The sequence below is a fragment of the Hemitrygon akajei genome, chromosome 6 (assembly GCF_048418815.1).
Source record: "Hemitrygon akajei chromosome 6, sHemAka1.3, whole genome shotgun sequence".
Classification (NCBI taxonomy): domain Eukaryota; kingdom Metazoa; phylum Chordata; class Chondrichthyes; order Myliobatiformes; family Dasyatidae; genus Hemitrygon; species Hemitrygon akajei.
This window is the reverse complement of record NC_133129.1, coordinates 37,602,514-37,622,790: the sequence shown is the minus strand read 5'-3', so window position 1 is coordinate 37,622,790 and position 20,277 is coordinate 37,602,514. Positions and strand designations below refer to the sequence as shown.

The window sequence follows — 20,277 nt, the reverse complement described above, 5'->3', positions numbered from 1 at the left end:
GTTTGTCTTCTGTTCCTGCAGTCCATCCACTTAGAGGTTTAATGTATTGCACGTTCAGAGATGCTCTTCCACACCACTGTTGTAATGCATGGTTATCTGAGTTACTGTCACCTTCTTGTCAGTTTGAACTACTCTGACCATTCTCCTTTGATCTCTCTCATTAACAAGACATTTTCACCCACAGGATGTTTTTCTTTTTCACATCATTCTCTGTAATCTCTAGAGACCGTGCATGAAAATCCCAGCAGAACAGTTTGAAATACTCAAACCACACCGTCGTGCACCAGCAATCATTGCATAGTCAAAGCTACTTGGTTCACATTTCATTACCATTCTGACGTTTGGTCTGAACAACAACTGACTCTCTAGACCATGTTTGCATGCTTTTATGAATTGAGTTGCTGACACATGATTGCCTGGTTAGGCATTTGCATTAACAAGTAGATGTACCTAATAAAGTGGTCAATAAGTGTATATCCATTTGATTTTTTTTAGAACAGTTGATCATTTTATGGAACGCAGATACTAAACATTGAAACAAAAAAAATGAGCTGCTGGAATAACTCAGCGGGTCAGGCTGCATTAGTGGAGGGAAATGGAGAGTTCAACATTTCAGTTTGCTGCCTCTGTCTGGACTGAGAGAGAAGAGGAATAGCCCATTTAAAGAGGTGAGGGCGATGGGTGGGGCAAGAGCTGGCAAGTGAGGTGGATCCAGGTGAGGAGGGGCTGATTGGCAGGTGGGGAGGAAATGGCAGAGATAGCGACAGAGGCTGCAAAGTGGTAATTGCAGATGACAAAGGGCTGAAGATTACTGAATCTGATAAGAATGGAGAAGAATGAGTGGGGCCAAATAAGCAAAGGAAGGGATATTTTTTGTTCAGTCACAAGTTGCTTGATTAATGCACTAAGACCAAAGAACTGATTGTGGACTTCAGAAAGGGCAAGACAAGGCAACACACATCAGTTCTCATCAAGGGATCAGAATGACCAATTTCAAGTCAACATCTCTGAGAATCTACCCTAGGCCCAACATATTGATGCAGTTACAAAGGAGGCACAACAGTGCCTAATTTTCATTGGGAGTTTGAGGAGATTTGGTATGTAACCAAAGACACCTGCAAATTTCTACAAACATAACATGGAAAGCATTCTAACCGGCTGTATGACCGTCTGGTATTGGGAGAGGGCCACTGCACAGAATCAAAATAAGCTGCAGAAAGTTGTACACTCAGCCAGCTCCATCATGGACGCTAGTGTCTCAAGCATCAAGGACATCTTCAAGGCACGGTGCTTCAGAAAGGCAGCATCCATCATTAAGGACCCCCAACACCCAGGACATGCCCCCTTCTCATTCTTACCATCAGGATGGAGGTACAGGAGCCTAAAGGCACACATTCAACGATTCAGGAACAACTCCTTTCCCTCTGCCATCATATTCCTGAATATATAGAACACTTTTAATATTTATGTGTATATATATACTTACTATAATTTATGTATTGCATTGTTCTGCTGCCGCATAACAACAAATTCCATGGCATATGCTGGTGATATTAAACCTGATTCCGATATTTTGCAATATAAAGTGCAAATTTTTGCTGGAGGGTTTTCAAGGGTATCTGGCGCAGGAGGAGAGATAATACATAATTTAACAGAATTGCAGAAGAGATATGAGGGGCTGAATAGCTTATTACTTTCATCTGAGTGTGTTGCAGCTGAATGCTGTGCTGATAAGGTTCACAAAGCCATTTGGTGTATCTGCTTCATAATCTAAATCTGCCCTTCAAAGAGATGGTACTGAGTTTGAAGAAAACAGACAAAAGGAAAATAAAATAACAGCCGTTGCAATGAGAAATGGAAAGCTGAAGATTACAATTTTGTGCAGTAAAAATATGCCATTGGCATTTACCCAAGTTCAAGCCAGACCCTATGACTTAAAACATAATTTAATGTCACAGTAATTTTGAGTTTATTCCCTCAATACAGTAGATACAGTAATTAGGCATTAATACATCTTTTGACTATAATAAATATTACAATTATTTGGACTCAATACATCAAAAACTAAATTTAATCCATCTAAGAGCAACGCACAAAACACTGAAGGAATTCAGTAGGCCAGGCAGCATCTAAAGCAGGGAATAAATAGTTGATGTTTCAGGCCAAATCATTGACTATTTAGTCCCTGCTTTAGACGTTGTCTGACTCGCTGAGTTCCTCCATCATTTCGTGTGTTGCTCTCAGATGGATTTCCAGCACCTACAGAATCTCTCGTGTTTTTGATTCATCTAAACCAGAGAAGATTTACCAGGATGCTGCCCGATGAGCAAACACGTTTTACAAAGAAAGCCTGAGCAAACTAGGGCTTTTCTCTTTGGAGCGGAGGAGAATGAGAGGCAACTTGACAGAAGTGTAAAAGATAATAAGAGGCAGAGATAGAGTGGACAGCCAGCATCTTTTTCCCAGGGCGACAATGGCTAATACCAGAGGACATCCTTTTAAGATGAGTGGAGGAAAGTTTAGGGGAGATGCTAGAGGTTATAGTATTTTTTATATATACTGCAGAGAGAGCAGAAGGAGCTTGGAATGTGCTGTCTGGAGTGGTGGTAGAGGCTGATGCATCTGGACTATTTAAGAAGCTCTTACATAGGCACAGAGATGAAAGGAAAATGGAGGGTTATGGGCTATGAGGAGGGAAAGGTTAGATTGACTGTGGAGTAGGTTAAAAGTCTCACACTATGTCATGGGCTGAAGGACCTGTACTGTTCTATGTTTAAATGCTTAATTTATGCTAGAATATCATCGCAAACGTGGTTTACATGCAACCCACAGATCTGGTTAATTGGAAATATTATAATGCAGAGGATGATGTGATACATTTAATTTTCAACACTTATTGAACAAGATATAGAACAGAACTGAGTACTCATTTCTTCAGATGGCTGGTTCTAATTGCCAGCCTTCTTGCAAATGGACAGAAATCATTAATGTTTCTCAACAGGACACAAAATTTAGCAAGAACAAGAATCCCTCAGGTTCGTTCGTGTACACACGAACGCACGCACACGCACACACACAGTTCCCCCCAAGAGCTTGAACAGTCCCGTTTCAAGAAATATGAAGTATCCATTGCCATTGAAACATGTTTACAATCAGGATCCAAACAGATCTGAAGGAAAGTAAAGACCCAAATTATAAATGGCATTTCATAGAACATCTTGCGCAACACAAAAGACGTTTGCACTAGAAGTATAGGTTATTTTTCATTATTTATTGCTTATAAATCATCTACACCATTGAAATCTTTGGTAAAAATAAAATCTAACTCTATTTAACAATAAAATATTCACAATGATCTACATACATATTGCACACAGAGGCTACTCAATGGTCACAGATAAGGAATGTTAGGAATTGTTCTGTGAGGAGCTTGCAACTTATACAACACATCTCTGCACCACCAAGAAAAATAAAACAATTCTCAAAGTTGTCTTAAAAAATATTTATTCAGTTTCTCACAACATTAATTACTGGCATCTGAACTTAAAGAAAACTACCGGATATCAGCTTGAAAGGAAAAAATAGCTTTATGCATTGATTCAGTCATGTTGAGACAAAGTCATTTCACCTAGTGCTGCATCTGTCATGTGTGCACGGAGAAACAACAAACATCAAAATATCCCAGCAACGTGTCCCTCTGGAAAAATGTCTGCAGTTTCCACTTCAATTTTAAAAAAGCCGGGTCCCTATTATGATTTTTACTCATTCACAAAGTGCTCAATAGTGTTGGGCAGACTTTTTGCTCATCCAAATGAATTCGCAGCTCTGGACATAACTCAATCAGCAGCAACTCCATCAGTGTCTGAAAGAAAAAAAGGGAAGAAAAGGAATGAAGTTTACGGCATAATGTTTCTCAGAATCCATTTGGTAGAACTGAATCCAATATAGACTGGCTAGAAAGGGCTATTGGCTCTGATAAAGTGGTTCCGAAAAACTGGTGTTACACAAAGCCCCATGAGAGGGTGCTCTGGCCACAGGTATCTTGACAGCTATGCAAGACCAAGAGCAGTGAAGATGTGTTGGTGTGGAAGATTGTTCTTATTCATGGCTTCTAATCAAAAAAGTCATCATTAGGTGTTTAGAACAGCACAGGAGTTGGCCCTTCAGCCCACAATGACCATGATGCCAAATTAAACCAATCCAATCTGCCAGCACATCTGATCCAAATCCCTCCATTCCCTGCATGCTCATGTCTAAATGCCTCTCAAACGTCACTGTCACATCTACTTCACCACTTTCCACTGACAGTGCTTTTCAGACACCTACTACTCTGTATAAAATAAATACTTGCCTCACACTTTAAAATTACCCCCTCTCAACTTAAAGCTAGTCCTTGACATTTCCATCCTGGACAAAAAGACTCTAGTTATCTACTTTACCTATACCTCTCATTGGTTAGGTAGCACTTTGAGTATGACGTGCAGTTCTGGTCACCACACAGTAAGAAGGATGTGACTACACTGGAGAGTGCGGAGGAGAATCATCAGGATATTGTCTGGATTAGTTACTGTACAAGCAGAGATTGGGTGGACTGGGCTTGTTTTCCTTTGAGTGAAGGGTTCTGAGGAGTGATATGACAAAGATAACAAGAGGCATAAATAGGGCAGTTAATAAGAAACCTGCAAAAGCATCATGGGTTTAAGGTGAGGGGCAAGAGGTTTGAAGGGAATCGGAGGGGTAAGTTTTTCAAAAAAAGATGAAATTGGATTTCAGACATGCTGCCAGAGAGGTGGTAGAGACATACAATCACAGCATTTAACAGTCATTTAAACAGGCATTCAGAGCAAAAGACTGTAGATATACTGTAATTCAGGTAAATGGGGTTAGGACAAATAGGCACAATGATGTGATGGGTTGAAGGGCCACTCTGTGCTGTACAACTTGATGACTCTCTAGTCTTACGAATGTCCCTAAATGTCAAACTTATAAAAGCCACTAAGTAAAATAGCAGGCAACAGAACTCTGCCAGCTGTCAAATGGGATCTCTGTGAATCAGAGTCCTACTGCTCCTGACATCCCAAAACTGGATTCCAAGAGCAGGTAACCATAAGAAGGATGGAGCTGAGGCAGGAGATCCAAAGCAGGATTCTGGGTTAGCAAACTTTGATCCACAGTGTTGGTGTGGCCAGCTGACCATTAAGGATCTGAGCAGTTTCTTATACTGCATATCCATTCACAGATATGGGTGCTACTGCTGATTCTAACATTTACTATTCATTCCTAATTGTTTCAAAACAATGAAATCAGTTAAGAATCAACCACGTCCCTGGGGCTTGAATCACTTACAAGACAAACCAGGATAGGACAGCAGATTTCCTTCCCTGTTGGACATAAATAAAACAGATGGATTTTTATTGCAGTCCTTTACTGAGACTAGTTCTTTATTGTTTGAAACAGAACTCATTTATTCAGAAATGGTCATGATGGAGTCCAGTAGGTGAACATCCTGGATCTAATGATGATCATTTTTCACAGACTGACACACATTCAAGCTGCTAGGGAACAAGAAGCACATTTTTCAAATGCCTTACAGCCAAAGACTTGCCTGGTAGTTTTGAGAAAATGGTGGCAGAGCAGTTAAATTACTAGACCAGTAATCTTTCACAACTTCATATGTAATCTCTGAGGCATTCCAGTCTCTCCATAATAGTGAAGAACTTAAACTCAGTTCATAAAATAGAACGGGAATAAAAAGGCAGAAGGAAAAACATGACTAGCAAAGTCTACCTGACAAACATAAGACATAGCAGCAGGATTAGGCCATTTGACCCATCGAGTCTGTTCTGCCATATTAACACAATCAACACTATTTTCCTGCCTTCGCCCCTTTAGACACATCTAGAAACTGGTACAGTATCTAAATTCAGTGAGTTGTCCAAAATATAAATCAAGCAATAATCTGACTCAGTTGTACACATAAAACTAAAACAAATTTCTTTAAACAGTATTCCAGACAATGTGTGTCCTATCAGAAAGATGGGTGCGAGCAGAGTCTAGGTTGGAGGGCTTGTGCTATCTCGCCACATCAGGTAAAATAGGCATAAAGAAAAGCACTTGCTCAGTCTTCATTTGTGTTAAGCATTTGAAGAGTAGCAAGGACACAGTAGGAACTTCAATGAATCCTTTCATGGTGAGAGAGAGAGAGTGAGAGAGAGGGGGTGAGAGAGTGAGAGACTGAGAGTCAATAACAAATCCAATTTTCCCTCATCCATCTACTTCACATAGAAGCATTGATACATGATAGGCCAAAAGATATCCTGACCGTTCAAAGCACAACCTCCCATGATGTCAGACAGAACCACTTGTTCAATGAGATTGAGGATAGTTATCGTGGCTGAAATCTGAGGTGCTGCAAGCCATCAGCAGCAAAGAACCTGTAATCCCCACAATCACATACCAAATAGTCTGGACATATCTTCGTCTACTCCCACGATGAGGCCAAACTCAGGATGGAGGAATAACACCTCATATTCTGTTTGGGCAGCTTCCAATCTGATGTTACGAACATCGATTTCTCTAACTTCCAGTAATTAATAACCCTCACCCCTTCTTTTTTCATTCCCCATTCTGACTGTCCTCTCTTCCCTTCTCATCTCCTCACCTACCTGTTGCCTCCCTCTGGTTCTCCTCCTCCTTTCCTTTCTTCCATGATTCCCTGCTTAGAACCCTTCTTTCTCAGCCCTTTACCTCTTCCAACTAATATCTCCAGCTTTTTATTACATCCCACTCCCCTGCCTGATCCAGCCTGACGTGGTTAGTTCCTCCCAACACTTTGTGTGTTACTCAAGGTTTCCTGCGTCTGAAGAATATCTTGTGTTTATATATCTGTACTGCCTGGCATATTCACTACAACTGTTATCAGATGAGATGGATATATGTGGAGTACGGAAGAGCACCAGGAGCCTCTGAAAATAAGGTGCCAGTAATGGGTTAATCAGTTTGTGTTATAGGATCACATATACTGAATAGCGAAAGCTGCATTCAGCAGTCAGGACTAACAGACTTCTTAACCCCAACAGAGCATGGAACTATTCAGCAACAAATCCAGTTGTGTATGAGATAACAGGAGGAAAGGTGCAAGCAATTTATCACATGCAGCTGCATCAACACACCGAACCTCAAAGGCAAAAGAGGCCAGACCTCATTCATTAAAGACCTTCATCCAAAAGTTCCTAATGGATGCTCCGTATCGGCTACTTCCTATGATACCAACTATCACATAAGCCATTCATCAGTCAAAGCAATTTACTTCATGTACTATCAAGAAAGAGCTCAGACTGGATATAATAAAGATCCAGTAACATTCCGGCTGTGCTCTGATGACTTGTGTTCCAAAACTTGCCAAAGTTTCAGGATACAATACTGGTATAATTGAGGTAATTATCCGTACTTGTCCTACATGTAAAAAGCAGGTCAATTCCAATCCTGCTAGATGACATTGGCTGGGTATGATTGCAAGAGGAGTCATGGGGAAGGAAGGAACTGTCCTAACCAGTTGCACTCTATCACCAACAACTTGATCTATAGTGCTCAGTCAGGATTCAGCCAGATATAATTTGTTCCAAGCCTGATTGCAACCTTGCTCCAAAAGTGTAGTCATTAATAGCTTCCCTTAACAACAGCTAATCAATTGCAGCATCAAGCAGCCTCAGTAAAATGTAAATCAATGAGAATCATGAGGAAATATAATCTCACTAAAGTTGTATAAGATCATTAGACCATAAGATAAAGGAGCAGAATTTGGCCATTTGGCCCATCGAGTCCACTCCACCATTTCATTTTGGTTGATCTAATTGTCCTCTCAGCCCCAATCTCCTGCCTTCTCCCTGTATCACTTCATGCCCTGACCAATCAAGAATCTATCAACTTCTGCCTTAAATATACATAAAGACTTAGCTTCCACAGCTGCTGGTGGCAAAGAATTCCACAGATTAACCATTCTCTGACTAAAGAAATTCCTCCTCATCTCTGTTCTAAAAGGATGCCCCTCTATTCTGAGGCTGTCCCCTCTGGTCTTAGACTCCCCATCATAGGAAACATCATCTCCAGATCCATTCTATCAAGGCTTCAATGAGGTCACCCCTCATTCTTATGAATGCTAGTGAATACAGGCCCAGAGCCATCAAACGCTCTTCATATGACAGGCCATTCAATCCTGGAATAATTTCTGTGAATTTCCTTTGAACCTTTCCAGTTTCAGCACATCCTTTCTAAGATAAGGGGCCCAAAACTGCTCACAATACTCTAAGTGAGGCCTCACAGGTGCTTTATAAAGTCTCAATATTACATCCTTGTTTTTATATTCTAGTCCTTTGAAATAAATGCTAACATTGCATCTGCCTTCCTCACCATAGACTCAACCTGCAAATTAACCTTTAGGGAATCTTGTACAAGGACTCCCAAGTCCCTTTGCACCTCAATTTTTTTTTTGTATTTTCTCTCCACTTAGAAAATAGACAACCCTTTAATTTTTTCTACCAAAGTGCATAACCATACACTTCCCGACACTGTATTCCATCTATCATTTCTTTGCTCATTCTCCTAATCTGTCAAGTCCTTCTGCAGTCTCTCTACTTCCTCAAAACTACCTGCCCTTCCACCTATTTTAATATCATTTGCAGACTTTGCAATAAAGCCATCAATTCCATCATCAAATCATTGACATATAACATAAAAAGAATCAGTCCCAACACTGACACCTGTGGAACACCAGTTATCACTGACAGCAACCAGAAAAGGCTCCTTTTAATCCCACTTTTTGCCTCCTGCCAATCAGCCACTGCTTTATCCATGCTAGAATCTTTCATATAATACCATGGACTCATAGCTTGTTAAGTAGCCTCATGTGTGGCAGCTTGTTAAAGACCTTCTGAAAATCCAAGTACACAACATCAACCGATTCTCCTTTGTCTACCCTGCTTGTTGTTTCTTCAAAGAATTCCAACAGATTTTTTCAGACAAGGTCTTCCCTTGAGGAAACTATGCTGACTAGGGCCTATTTTATCCTGAGCCTCTGAGTATCCTGAGGCTTCATCCTTAATAATCAACTCCAACATCTTCCCAAACAATGATGCCAGATTAATTGGCCTTCAGTTTCCTTTCTCCTGCCTCCCACCCTTCTTGAAGAGTGGAGTGACATTTGCAATTTTCCAATCCTCTGGAAATGGTTGGAGTTTGGTGGAGAGTGCAGCTGGTTAAAGTTAGCAGGTGCAATGTGTTTGAACATCAAGGGGTTGTTACTGCTGCTGAAATGGTTCTTAAGTGACAATTTTGTGCTTATTGGAAGTATTTGAATAAAGAATTAAATTGACATGTTAAAATATGATAAGTGGAGGATCAGTGCTGGGTACATTGTTATTTATCATCTATATCAATGATCTGGATGATAATGTGGTAAATGGGATCAGCAAATTTGCTGATGATACAAAGATTGGAGGTGTAGTGGACAGTGAGGAAGGTTTTCAAAGCTTGCAGAGGGATCTGGACCAGCTGGAAAAATGGGCTGAAAAAAGGCAGATGGAGTTTAATACAGACAAGTGTGAGGTATTGCACTTTGGAAGGAAAGAAACAAAGTAGAACATACAACGTAGGGCACTGAGGAGTGCAATAGAACAGAGGGATCTAGTATTACAAATACAAAATTCCCTAAAAGTGGCATTGCAGGTAGATAGGGTAGTAAAGAGAGCTTTGGTACATAGGCCTTTATAAATCAAAGTATTGAGTATAAGAGTTGGAATGTTATGGTAAGGTTGTATAAGGCATTGGTGAGGCCGAATTTGGAGTATTGTGTGCAGTTTTGGTCACCAAATTACAGGAAGGATATTAATAAGGTTGAAAGAGTGCAGAGAAGGTCTACATGGATGTTGCCGGGACTTGAAAAACTGAGTTACAGAGAAAGGTTGAACAGACTTTATTCTCTGGAGCATAGAAGAATGAAGGAGAATTGATAGAAGTATATAAAATTATCATGGTTATAGACAGAGTGAATGCAATCAGGCTTCTTCCACTGAGGCTAGGGAAGAAAAAAACCAGAGGACGTGGGTTAAGGGTGAAGGGGGAAAAGTTTAAAGGTAACATGGGGGGGGGGCTTCTTCACACAGAGAGTGGTGGGAGTGTGGAATGAGCTGCCAGATGAAGTGGTAAACGCGGGCTCACTTTTAACATTTAAGAAAAACTTGGACAAGTACACGGATGAGAGGTGTATGGAGGAATATGGGCCAGGTGCAGGTCTGTGGGACTAGGCAGAAAAATGGTTCAGCACAGCCAACAAGGGCCAAAAGGCCTCTTTCTGTGCTGTAATGTTCTATGGTTCGATGATATATGGGGAGAAAACACACATTTATATAGTACTTTTAACATAGCTATCTTCCCATATGCATCACAAGAACATCAACAGCATTGGCCCTGAACCAATTGAGGAGATGTTAGGGAAGATGATAAAAGTATTGTTAAAGAGGTAGGTTCAAAGATCGAGATCACTGTGTGAATTCAAGTTCAAAGCTGAGGGAAGGTTAGGCAGTGTAAGCAGAACAGTTATAATGCAATCTGCAAAAGAGGCCAGAAGTGGAGGAATACAAATATCTGGGAGAGTGATAAGGCCATAGAAGTTTAAGTATTTTTGGGAAATTACACCCCACTCAAAATTAGCTAATTTCCAAATGTATCACATTCTCAAGCCGACAATTAAGAACAAAAGCTGACAATTTACGCAGAAAACCTGGACAGCCAACTGAGAATTGCGTCGGCATGGCCTCATCAACCACATATGAGACAGCCTTGTTGACCTAATCAATCACCACGTCTCTCTGCCATGACTGACATGTTATTAACATTTCAGTTAAAATAATATTCAAAAAACATTTCTTTTGGTGACATTTAGTCACATCTTATCTACACAGTTTGAACAACCTCTTTCATTATTAAACCATAAGTAATGCATACGTCAGAATTACGTAATAACTATTATTTTTCCACCTGAATTAAGCTAATGAATCATGGTATACATTATTCCTCACTAGAAATTGTGTATGCATAAAAAAAAAGCCCAAGGCTTTTAGTATTTTTAGCAATTAGCACAGCTGTAGAGATGCTAATCAACATGCTGCTATTCAGCTTGACTAGGTAATAAGAACAGGATATGATTTGCTCAAGATGAAATGGTTGATGTCTCTGTATTACAAAGATAACCCAATTAAAATGTATTAAGTCAAAAGCTGTCAAGTTGGCAGATCCAACTGCACAGAACTGGATTATTCATTGAAAGAATGTAGAAGATTTTGTACTAAGTGGTAAAAAACTGAACTTCTGAAACAGCTGTAGTAGTATTTGCAGGGGTTCTTTTTGTGCCAACATAACAATGACTTAGACTTAAATGCAGAGGTCTTGATAAAAGTAACTTGTTCAGACAGTAAGAGTCGATTTGATAATTTGGTCAGTTTGGCAGCAGAAGTGGCAAATGGAATTCAATCCAGAGAAGTGTAAGAGAATGCATTTGGGGAGTTGAAGCAAAATGAGAATATATAAAATAATACTTTTTTATATATATATATATATATACACATATATATACATATATATATATATGCGCGTGCGTGTGTGTGTGTGTGTATATATGTATATATATAGTAAGAAGATATGAGGCACGTGGAGCAACACATACAAAATGCTGGAGGAACTCAGCAAGTCAGGCAGCATATTCCACTCCATAGAATCTGCCTGACCTGCTGAGTTACTGCAGCATTTTGGGAGTGTTGTTCCAGATTTTCGGAATCTGCATAATATTTTGTGATTAAGATCTTGGAGCACATGTTCAGATTCTTAAAAGGCAGCAGGACAGTCAAAAAGATGGTTAAAAAGGGACATTTTATTAGCCATGGCGCAAAATATAAGCAGGGATGGTTACTCTAGAACTCTGTTCAGCAATTAAACCACAGCTCGAGAACTACACACAGTCCTAGTCATCACATTATAGGAAGGATATGAATGTGCTGGAGAGAATGCTAAAATTCATAGTTATGTTGCCAGGACTGGGGCATTCTAAACGGGGGCAAAGATAGCATAGGTTTGGATTGTTTTCTCTGTAATATACAGTAGTGTGTGAAAGTCTTAGGCACATGTAAAAAAGCTGTAAAGCGAAGATGCTTTCAAAAATAGTGACATGAAAAGTTTCTAAAAATAATGACATGAAAGTTTCTACATATCAAAAAAAAATTACTATAAAGGGTAGTAAAGAGTTAAAAAAAAACTAAATCAGATCAATATTTGGCATGACCACCCTTTGCCTATAAAACTGCATCAATTCTCGAGTCTTAGGTATACCATACTGCTGTGCAGTTTTATAAGAAAATTGGCTGGCAGGTTGTTCCAAGCACCATGGAGAATTTGACACTGCTCTTTGGCAGACTTTGGCTGCCTTGCTTGCTGAGGATAGTCCCAAACAGCCTTGATGATTTTGAGATCAGGGCTCCAAGGAGGCCATATCCTCTGTTGCAGAACTCCTTGTTCTTTTTGCTGATGGTAGTCCTTTATGACCTTGGCCATGAGTTTGTGTCCATCATCCTGCTGCAGAATGAAGTTGGGATCAATCAGATGTCTCGCTGATGGATAAGAATCTGCTTGTACTTCTCAGCATCAAGGATTCCATTAATTCTGACCAGATCACAAACTCCATTAGCAGAAATTGCAGCCCCAAACTTGCAGGGATCCTCCCTCGTGCTTCACTGTTGGTTGCAGACACTCATCCATGTAGTGCTGTCCAGCTCTTCTATGGACAAACTGCCTTCTATCTGAACTAAATATTTCAAATTTTGACTCGTCAGTCCAGAGCATTTGCTACCATTGTTCAGCACCCCAGTCCTTGTGTTTTTGTGCGTAGGTGAGCCTCTTGGCTGTGTTTCCACTTTGAAGGAATGGCATTCTGGCAGCAATTCTTCCATGAAGATCACTTCTGACAAATTTCTGTGAGTTCAGAGTTGATAGCGGTGTTGGACTTCTTCCAAATTAGAAGGGATGTCAGTTTGATGCATTTTCATCTGCTGCACTCAAGCTATCTCTGGCTGACCATTGTGTTTCTGGTCCTCAACCTTACCCATTTCTTTGTGCTTCTCCAGAGAAGCTTGGACAGCACATCTTGAAACTCCTGTCTGCAGTGAAATTACTGTTTGGGAGAGACCTTGCTGGTGCAGGATGACCACCTTGTGTCTTGTTCCTATGCTCACTCTTGCCATGGTGTAAGAATTGATGATTTGAAGGTCAAACTGTCACATCTGCCACACTCTCATTTTCACTTTGGTTGTTCTTTATCCAATTGATTTCTTTTTCAGTTAATCAGTTTACTTCATTCAGCTCATTATGTCATTGCTAATTAGCATTCTGTTTGTTATCTTTGTTTAAACTTGCACTGGGTTATATGACCTAAAGTAACCAACTTTTTATTTGAAAATGTTATATAAATTAATATGTTACTTCCTTTAACAAAATATTTCCGTTTACACTTAATTTTTGTTTGGAAAATGAATGTTTGCAAATCTAAATTTGATCTTTTCTACTGGCATACTAATTCAGAAGACAAAAATAAACATCTATTACAAAATTTATATTAAAAATCTAGGGTGCCCTAGACTTTTACACAGTACTGCACGAGGCAGAAGGAGTAAATAACAGAAAATCTTAGTCCCCTGAGGAACTGGGGAAATTGGTAATGGTTAAAACTGGGGATGAGGATTTTAATTAAAGTGTAGAGTGACTAGATTATCCTCTCGGCCCTTTACCCATTAGAGGGAGTAGATCAATAGCCCATTATGTCATTGATCATTAGCATCATTGATAAATTGAGGGTTTTTTCAGCTGAAGAAGCAATTAGAATTTACTGGCTGAATGGGTGGGAGAGATAGGCCTGTAACACATTTAAACAGTACTTTGATGTAAAGCTAAAGGTAGGCCTTCAAAGTAGGATTAGCCTACAGAATTTTTTCAAGACAGGCATAGAAAGAATAGTTCAATAGCCTTCTTCTGGATAATAAATTAATACAGTATATTCCAGATAATTGGGACCAGTACATTTTGGCTGAAGTTTTATGGAAATAGTTAAGAACGTATACGAAAGACAAACTACCATTTAACAATGAAATACAGAACAAATAAGAACATTACCAATAATACTACAGTACTATAAAATGGTTCCTAACAGTTATTGGCAGAGGTATTCATCCAGTGTGCACTCTTGTGTTCTTTTGATTGACTGTAAATGAACAAAATCAGCGCAGATACCTAAAGAGATAACAGACTGTCTTCATACAATATTTTTGGCAATTGCATCCTCCAAATCTTCATTTTCATTGTAACATTTCAGATTGATTATGGATACCTTCACATTCTTCACAGTGCCTAGCCTCTTGAAGTAGTGAAATCGCTTCATTTTCACTCCTGGCCATTCTTGCCACCTCCAAGCAAAAACAGTTCTGAATTGTCTTACTGCTTATTTCTTGCCAACTATCAGTGACAAAAATCACTGATTTTTTGAACACAGACACACGTAACTGCTGATATTTAAAAACAGTTCACTCTAAGCATGGTGTAGTATCTAATGCCTACACAAATGCTCATGACTGACTCTAGCTAACTGTTCAGCAACAGTCTCCTGTCCCAATTAAGTAGCCCGGTGCCCCACATAAACGAAGGTAATCCTGGCTATTTTCACAATTAGGATTTGTTCTTTAAGAGTTGTCCCAAATAAGTGGTTGCCCCGATTAACTGATAGCCCAATTATCCAGAATCCACTGTATTTGAAATGTATTCTTAAAGCCCTACAGTTTCAATCCATCAGAACCACTAACTTAAATTTACTTCCTTCAATCTCGATATTGTCAGGACAAGATGCAAGAGCAGTGCAGGCAAGCTGAGATGGTACAGAGAGGTGCACGAGTAAGACATTTGCTCCCTCCCCCACCTTTGACCCTTTAAAGCCTAGCCTCTCCCTGTCATGTATTTAGTATAACTGATGCTCTTCCCACCACACAACAGTACCGCATTTTAATGAAGGGAGAAGAATTGGTACTGATCATCCTGTTATAAGGAAGAAGTTATTAAACTAGGAGTGCAGTAAAGGAGCATTGCCTGGACTTGGTGGGCCTGGGTTACAAGCAGAGGTTTTATTCCCTGCAATGTAGGAGATTGAGGAGTGACCTGATAGAGGTACATAAGATCTTGCGGGGCATAGACCAGTTGAAAGCAGAGTCTTTGTCCCAGGGAGTGAGTGCTAAAACAAGGAAGTGCAATAGTGTCACAGATCAGTGTTCAGATCTTAACTTTGGTCTGGGAAAGAGTTAGCCTTGGAAGGGAAGGAGCAGGCGATAGGATGAAAGGGAAATGCCAGCTGTTGTGGAAGCTGTGACAAGGAAACAGTTAAAATTATGTGCTGACAGAACAGAATGGTAGACATCCCACCCTGCAAAAACCATTTCAGGGAGGTAGCACCTCCACCACCCGCAACCTCATATCCACCCCCCCCCCCCCCATATCGCCACCACACCCCCACAATTGACCTTCAAGGGTGTATGTAATACTTTGTTTAGTGATTTTGTCTAATCTGTAAACCAAGTTGGGTATATGCATAAAATGTGACATTAAAATAGGTACTTATATTATCATGTTTATTCTATTACAACCTTAAGCAAGTCTACAGGGAGTTTGGCCTCATCACGTAGGACATCAATAGAGTAGCTCCTTAGCAGCTAGCCAGCTAGTTTAAATAACATTAGCTATGCTAATGAACAAATGACACCTGTTAAACTCACCTCAACATGTCTTTTACATTTTAACCCACCATGGGCAATAGAAAAGTCACTGTTGCAAACAGTGCAGCAAGCAACACTGCCATTATTTTTGAGGTGGACTGTAAAGCTCACCCACAGAGAAAACTGATAGGTCTACTTAGCACGAAGAGAGACCAATCAGGATGCTCACCCTCCCCCTCTCGAAAAAAATCGATTTCCAGGGTATTGTATACAATTTCCGGGTGTCAGGGAGCAACTATCAATATGTGGGAGACTCCCGGAACTTCCAGGAGAGGTGGGATGTCTGGAATGGAGTCACTGCACGATCTCAGGCTGAGAGGAAGATTTCCCTTTGTTCAGTCTTTTCTTGAGTGTGAAAGCTCAGTAAGGCAAGGGTCAAAATGATAAGCTGACAGAGACGGTGCTCAGACATAGAGCAGTCATCCCGGCTGAACACGGCCCTTGAAAGCTTCACTCTTGTGCAGCCTTTCTGTTGAAGCCTGAGAAGCAAGGTCACCAAGCATACCAAGACAAGATGAAGATGCAAATGAAAGATTCTAGGGCAACACTTACTATTGGACTGATAATTTACTCAGCCCCAAGTATCGTTGGCTTTTAACACAGATTTAATTGGTTATTAATACCTGAAATATGCATTATGATTGGTACATACTTATGCAAATGATGGGATCAGAATTGCATACAAAATTTCTATTGTATCAATATCTGTATCCAACAAGTCAACTTCTGTATAAACATTACCTTCCTTTATTCAAACTTCAGAACAGGGGCCAGGCTGTTTCCTTGTGCACAAGTAAGTAAAGTGTGAATGAGGAAGGAGTGCAAGTTGTCAGAGTCCAGCTAATCAGCAACGACACTGTCATCTTTATACCCAAAGAGTGAGTCATACTGTAAATGCCACCACCTGAGCCCACACGGTGTAATGTAGTTCCTATGGTACTCACGTAGAGGAGATGCTTGTTGGCACTGGATTCCTGGAGTGCACTGAAGACTTTAATGATCCCATGTCGCGCATTCTGCTGTCCGACAAGGTTCTGCAGTGCATCTGGGAAAGCATAGCAAGGGTTAATTAAGATCTCTTGGTTCGTGTCACAAGATTTGCAGTTGACTCATCGTAAGGAAGATTGCCTCAAGAAAGGAAAGAGGTTACAGACATGTCAGATATAACCAACAGGTCCGGATTTTGCTGCAGAATTTACAGTCTGTAATTTGCAAAAATTGACAGCATCATCATGATGGTTGCACCAGCGTTGGTTAAAGGGTAAGTCCTGAGGTTACTGCTGCTAATTGAGCACTTCTCAGGTCGTGCTTTTACCGCCAACCACGTTAAAATGACGTAAACCAACATGAATGTAAACATTGTAGTACATTAGTTCCACTGTAAGGTACACCAAAAAACAAATGCTTCCTTACAGAAAATGCTGGAGGATCTCAGCAGGTCAAACAGCTACGGAAAAGAGTAAGCATTCAACTCTTCAGGACAAGACCCTTCTTCAGGACTGGTCTCGGCCTGAAATGTCAACTGTTTACTCTTTTCTGTAGCTGCTGCTTGACCTGCTGAGTTCCTCCAGCATTTTGTGTGTCTTGTTTTGGTCTTTCAGCATCTGGACACATTCTCGTGTTTGTGCTTAATTACACGATATCTGGGTGTGTATTTAAAAGGAGGCAATACAGTGGTGTAGGGGTTAGCCCAATGCTATTCCAGCAACAGCCATCCAAGTTCAATTCCCACTGTCAGCTGCAAGAAGTTTCTATGTTCCCCCATGACTATATGGGTTTTCTCCAGGTGCTGAGGTTTCCTCCTCGTTCCAAAGGCGTACATGTTATTAGGGTAATTGGCCAGATAGATGTTATTGGATGGGCCAGAAGGGCTTGTTCCCATGTGTATCACAAAACAAAAATAAATACATATTGTAGATCAGCAAACTTTGCCTCTGAAAATGGAATATTATGTACATTTCATAGTCATTGCATGAATATTTCAAAATAAGGAATCATTTGCAAATAAAAAGTTCTACTTTTAATTATGAGCATTTGCAACACCTTTAAACAAAATGTTTAAACATAATTTAATAATTGCTTCTTTTGATCTACTTTGACTTCATTTTAATTTGACTTTAACTTCCTTCATTTGCTTAGCAGCTCAGCTCGTTTGATGGCATCACAGCTACTGGATGCCAGCGATCCCTTTGACTTGACACCTGATACCAGCAGGCACTGGGAAAACAAAGTTGCTGCCATGGAAACCACTAAGAACTTTGTCCGCCTGTCAGTCTGCCTGCTTCCAGGTCCCCACTCACAGGTCAACAGGAACCCCTCTGGCCTTGTTGCTGAATGCACCAAGGCATTGCTTCTCAGGTTGTGCTTTTACAGCCAACCATGTTAAAATGACCTAAACCAACATGAATGTAAGCACTGTAATGCATTAGTCCCACTGCAAGATACACTGAGAAACAGATGCTTCCTTACAGAAAATGCTGGAGGAACTCAGCAGGTCAAGCAGCACCTATGGAAAAGAATAAACAGTCGACTTTTCCAGGCACCGGCTCAGTCAGGATACTGAAAAGAACACAACTAAAAGTTCCACAACAGGTAGGTAGCCGACAGCAAGACATAAAGAAAGTTTTATTTAATGGATCAGTGTTGAGGATGTTGATGAAAACAAAAGCTGGTGAATGTTGTGAACCTGCTGATCCAAGTTCCAGGGTTTCAAATCAAATTGCTACAAGAGATGGCACTGGTTTTGATCTTCCAGAAAATCTCCAGATTTTAAGAATGGAAACTGAAAGACAAACAGAGAAGTGCAAATCTGTAAAGATGGTCAGTAGATAAATAGAAGCTCTTATAAGGACATGGGTACAAGGTGGATCATAACAGGACCAGATAAAGTTGACAACAAATTATAAAATAATTATAAAAGAGTAAAGGGGTGGTGAGAATTGATACTGGACCACTGGAAAATGATGCTGGTGAGGTAGTAATGGGGGACAAAGAAATGGCAGTTGAACTTAATGGGTACTTTGCACCTGTCTTCAATGTGGAAGACACTAGCAGTGTGCCAGAGGTCCACAAGTATCAGGGAGCAGGAGTGAGTGCCATTGCTATTACAAAGAACAAGTGCTAGGCAAACTCAAAGGTCTTAAAGGTGGATAAGTCATCTGGGCAAGATGGACTCCATCCAAAGTCCTGAGAGAGGTTGCTGAAGAGATAGCGGATGCATTAGTCATGATCTTTCAAGAATCACTTGATTCTGGCAGGGTCCCAGAAGACTAGAAGAATGCAAATATCACTCCACTCTTTGAGGCAAAAGAAAGGAAATTATACACCAATTAGTCTAACCTCAGTGGTTGGGAAAGTGCTGGAGTCTGTTATTAAGGATGAAGTTTCGGGGTACAGGGAGACTAATGATAAAATAAGTCAAAGTCAGCATGGTTTCTGTCAAGGGAAATCTTGCCTAACAAATCTGTTAGAGTTCTTTGAGGAAGTAACAAGCAGGGTGGACGAAGGAAAGGTAGTGGATATCATTTACATAGATTTTCAGAAGGCGTTTGCTAAGGTGTCACACATGAGGCTCCTTAACAAGATAAAATCCTATGGTGTTACAGGAAAGATATTGGCATGGATAGTGGAATGGCTGAGAGGCAGGGGACAGTGACTGCAAATAAAAGGAGCCTTTTCTGGTTGGCCACCAGTGACTAGTGGGGTCCCTCAGGCGTCAGTATTGGGACTGCTGCGTTTCACATTATTTGTCAGAGATTTATATAATGGAATTGTGGCAAAGTTGATGCGATGATAGGTTGCGGGTAGGTACTGCTGAGGAAGCAATGCAATTGTAGCAGGACTTAAGATGAATTGGAAGAATGGGCAAAAAATAGTGGCAGATGGAAACATCAGAGGTGCAGAGGGACATGGGAGTCCTCATGCAAGACTCCCAGAAAGTTAATTTACAGGTTGAGACTGTGGTAAAGAAGGCAAATGCAATGTTGGCATTTATTTCAAGGGGAAAAGAATATACAAGCAAAGAGATAATGCTGAGCATTCATAAGACACTAGTCAGGCTGCACTTGGAGTACTGTCAACTGTTTTGAGCCCCATAATTCAGAAAGGATGTATTCTCATTGGAGAGAGTCCAGAGGAGGTGCAGAAGGATGATTCCAGGAATGGAGGGGTTAACATATGAGGAGTGTTTGGCAGCTTTGAGCCTTGAGCTTTGAGCAACTGAAATTTAGAAGAATGTGGGGGGATCCAATTGAAACCTATCAAATATTGAAAGGGCTAGATAGGGTGGATGTGGAGAGTATGTTTCCTATTGAGCGGGTATCCAGAGCTAGAGGGCACAGTCTCAAATTTGAGGGGAGACCCTTCAGAACAGAGTCAAGGAGGATTTTTTTTTAGCCAGAGAGTAGCAAGTCTGTGAATGCTT

At 40.4% G+C, this 20,277-nt stretch overlaps 1 protein-coding gene across 4 annotated transcripts in view; it reads right to left on the bottom strand.

Annotated features, from left to right (window-relative positions):
* Positions 1–2,057: 2,057 nt before the first annotated feature.
* snx25 (sorting nexin 25) overlaps positions 2,058–20,277 on the bottom strand; it is a 277,191-nt gene continuing 258,971 nt past the window's right edge. For 3 of the 4 annotated variants that reach the window (XM_073048142.1, XM_073048141.1, XM_073048140.1), the window contains exons 19-20: positions 16,799–16,899; positions 2,060–3,862 (exon numbers count right to left, since the gene is read on the bottom strand). In XM_073048142.1, the coding sequence (XP_072904243.1) occupies positions 3,767–3,862; positions 16,799–16,899 (197 nt within the window). In that variant the 3' untranslated portion in view covers positions 2,060–3,766. Of the gene's footprint in view, positions 3,863–16,798; positions 16,900–20,277 lie in introns of all 4 variants that reach the window. The other variant, XM_073048143.1, reaches the window with a different exon arrangement.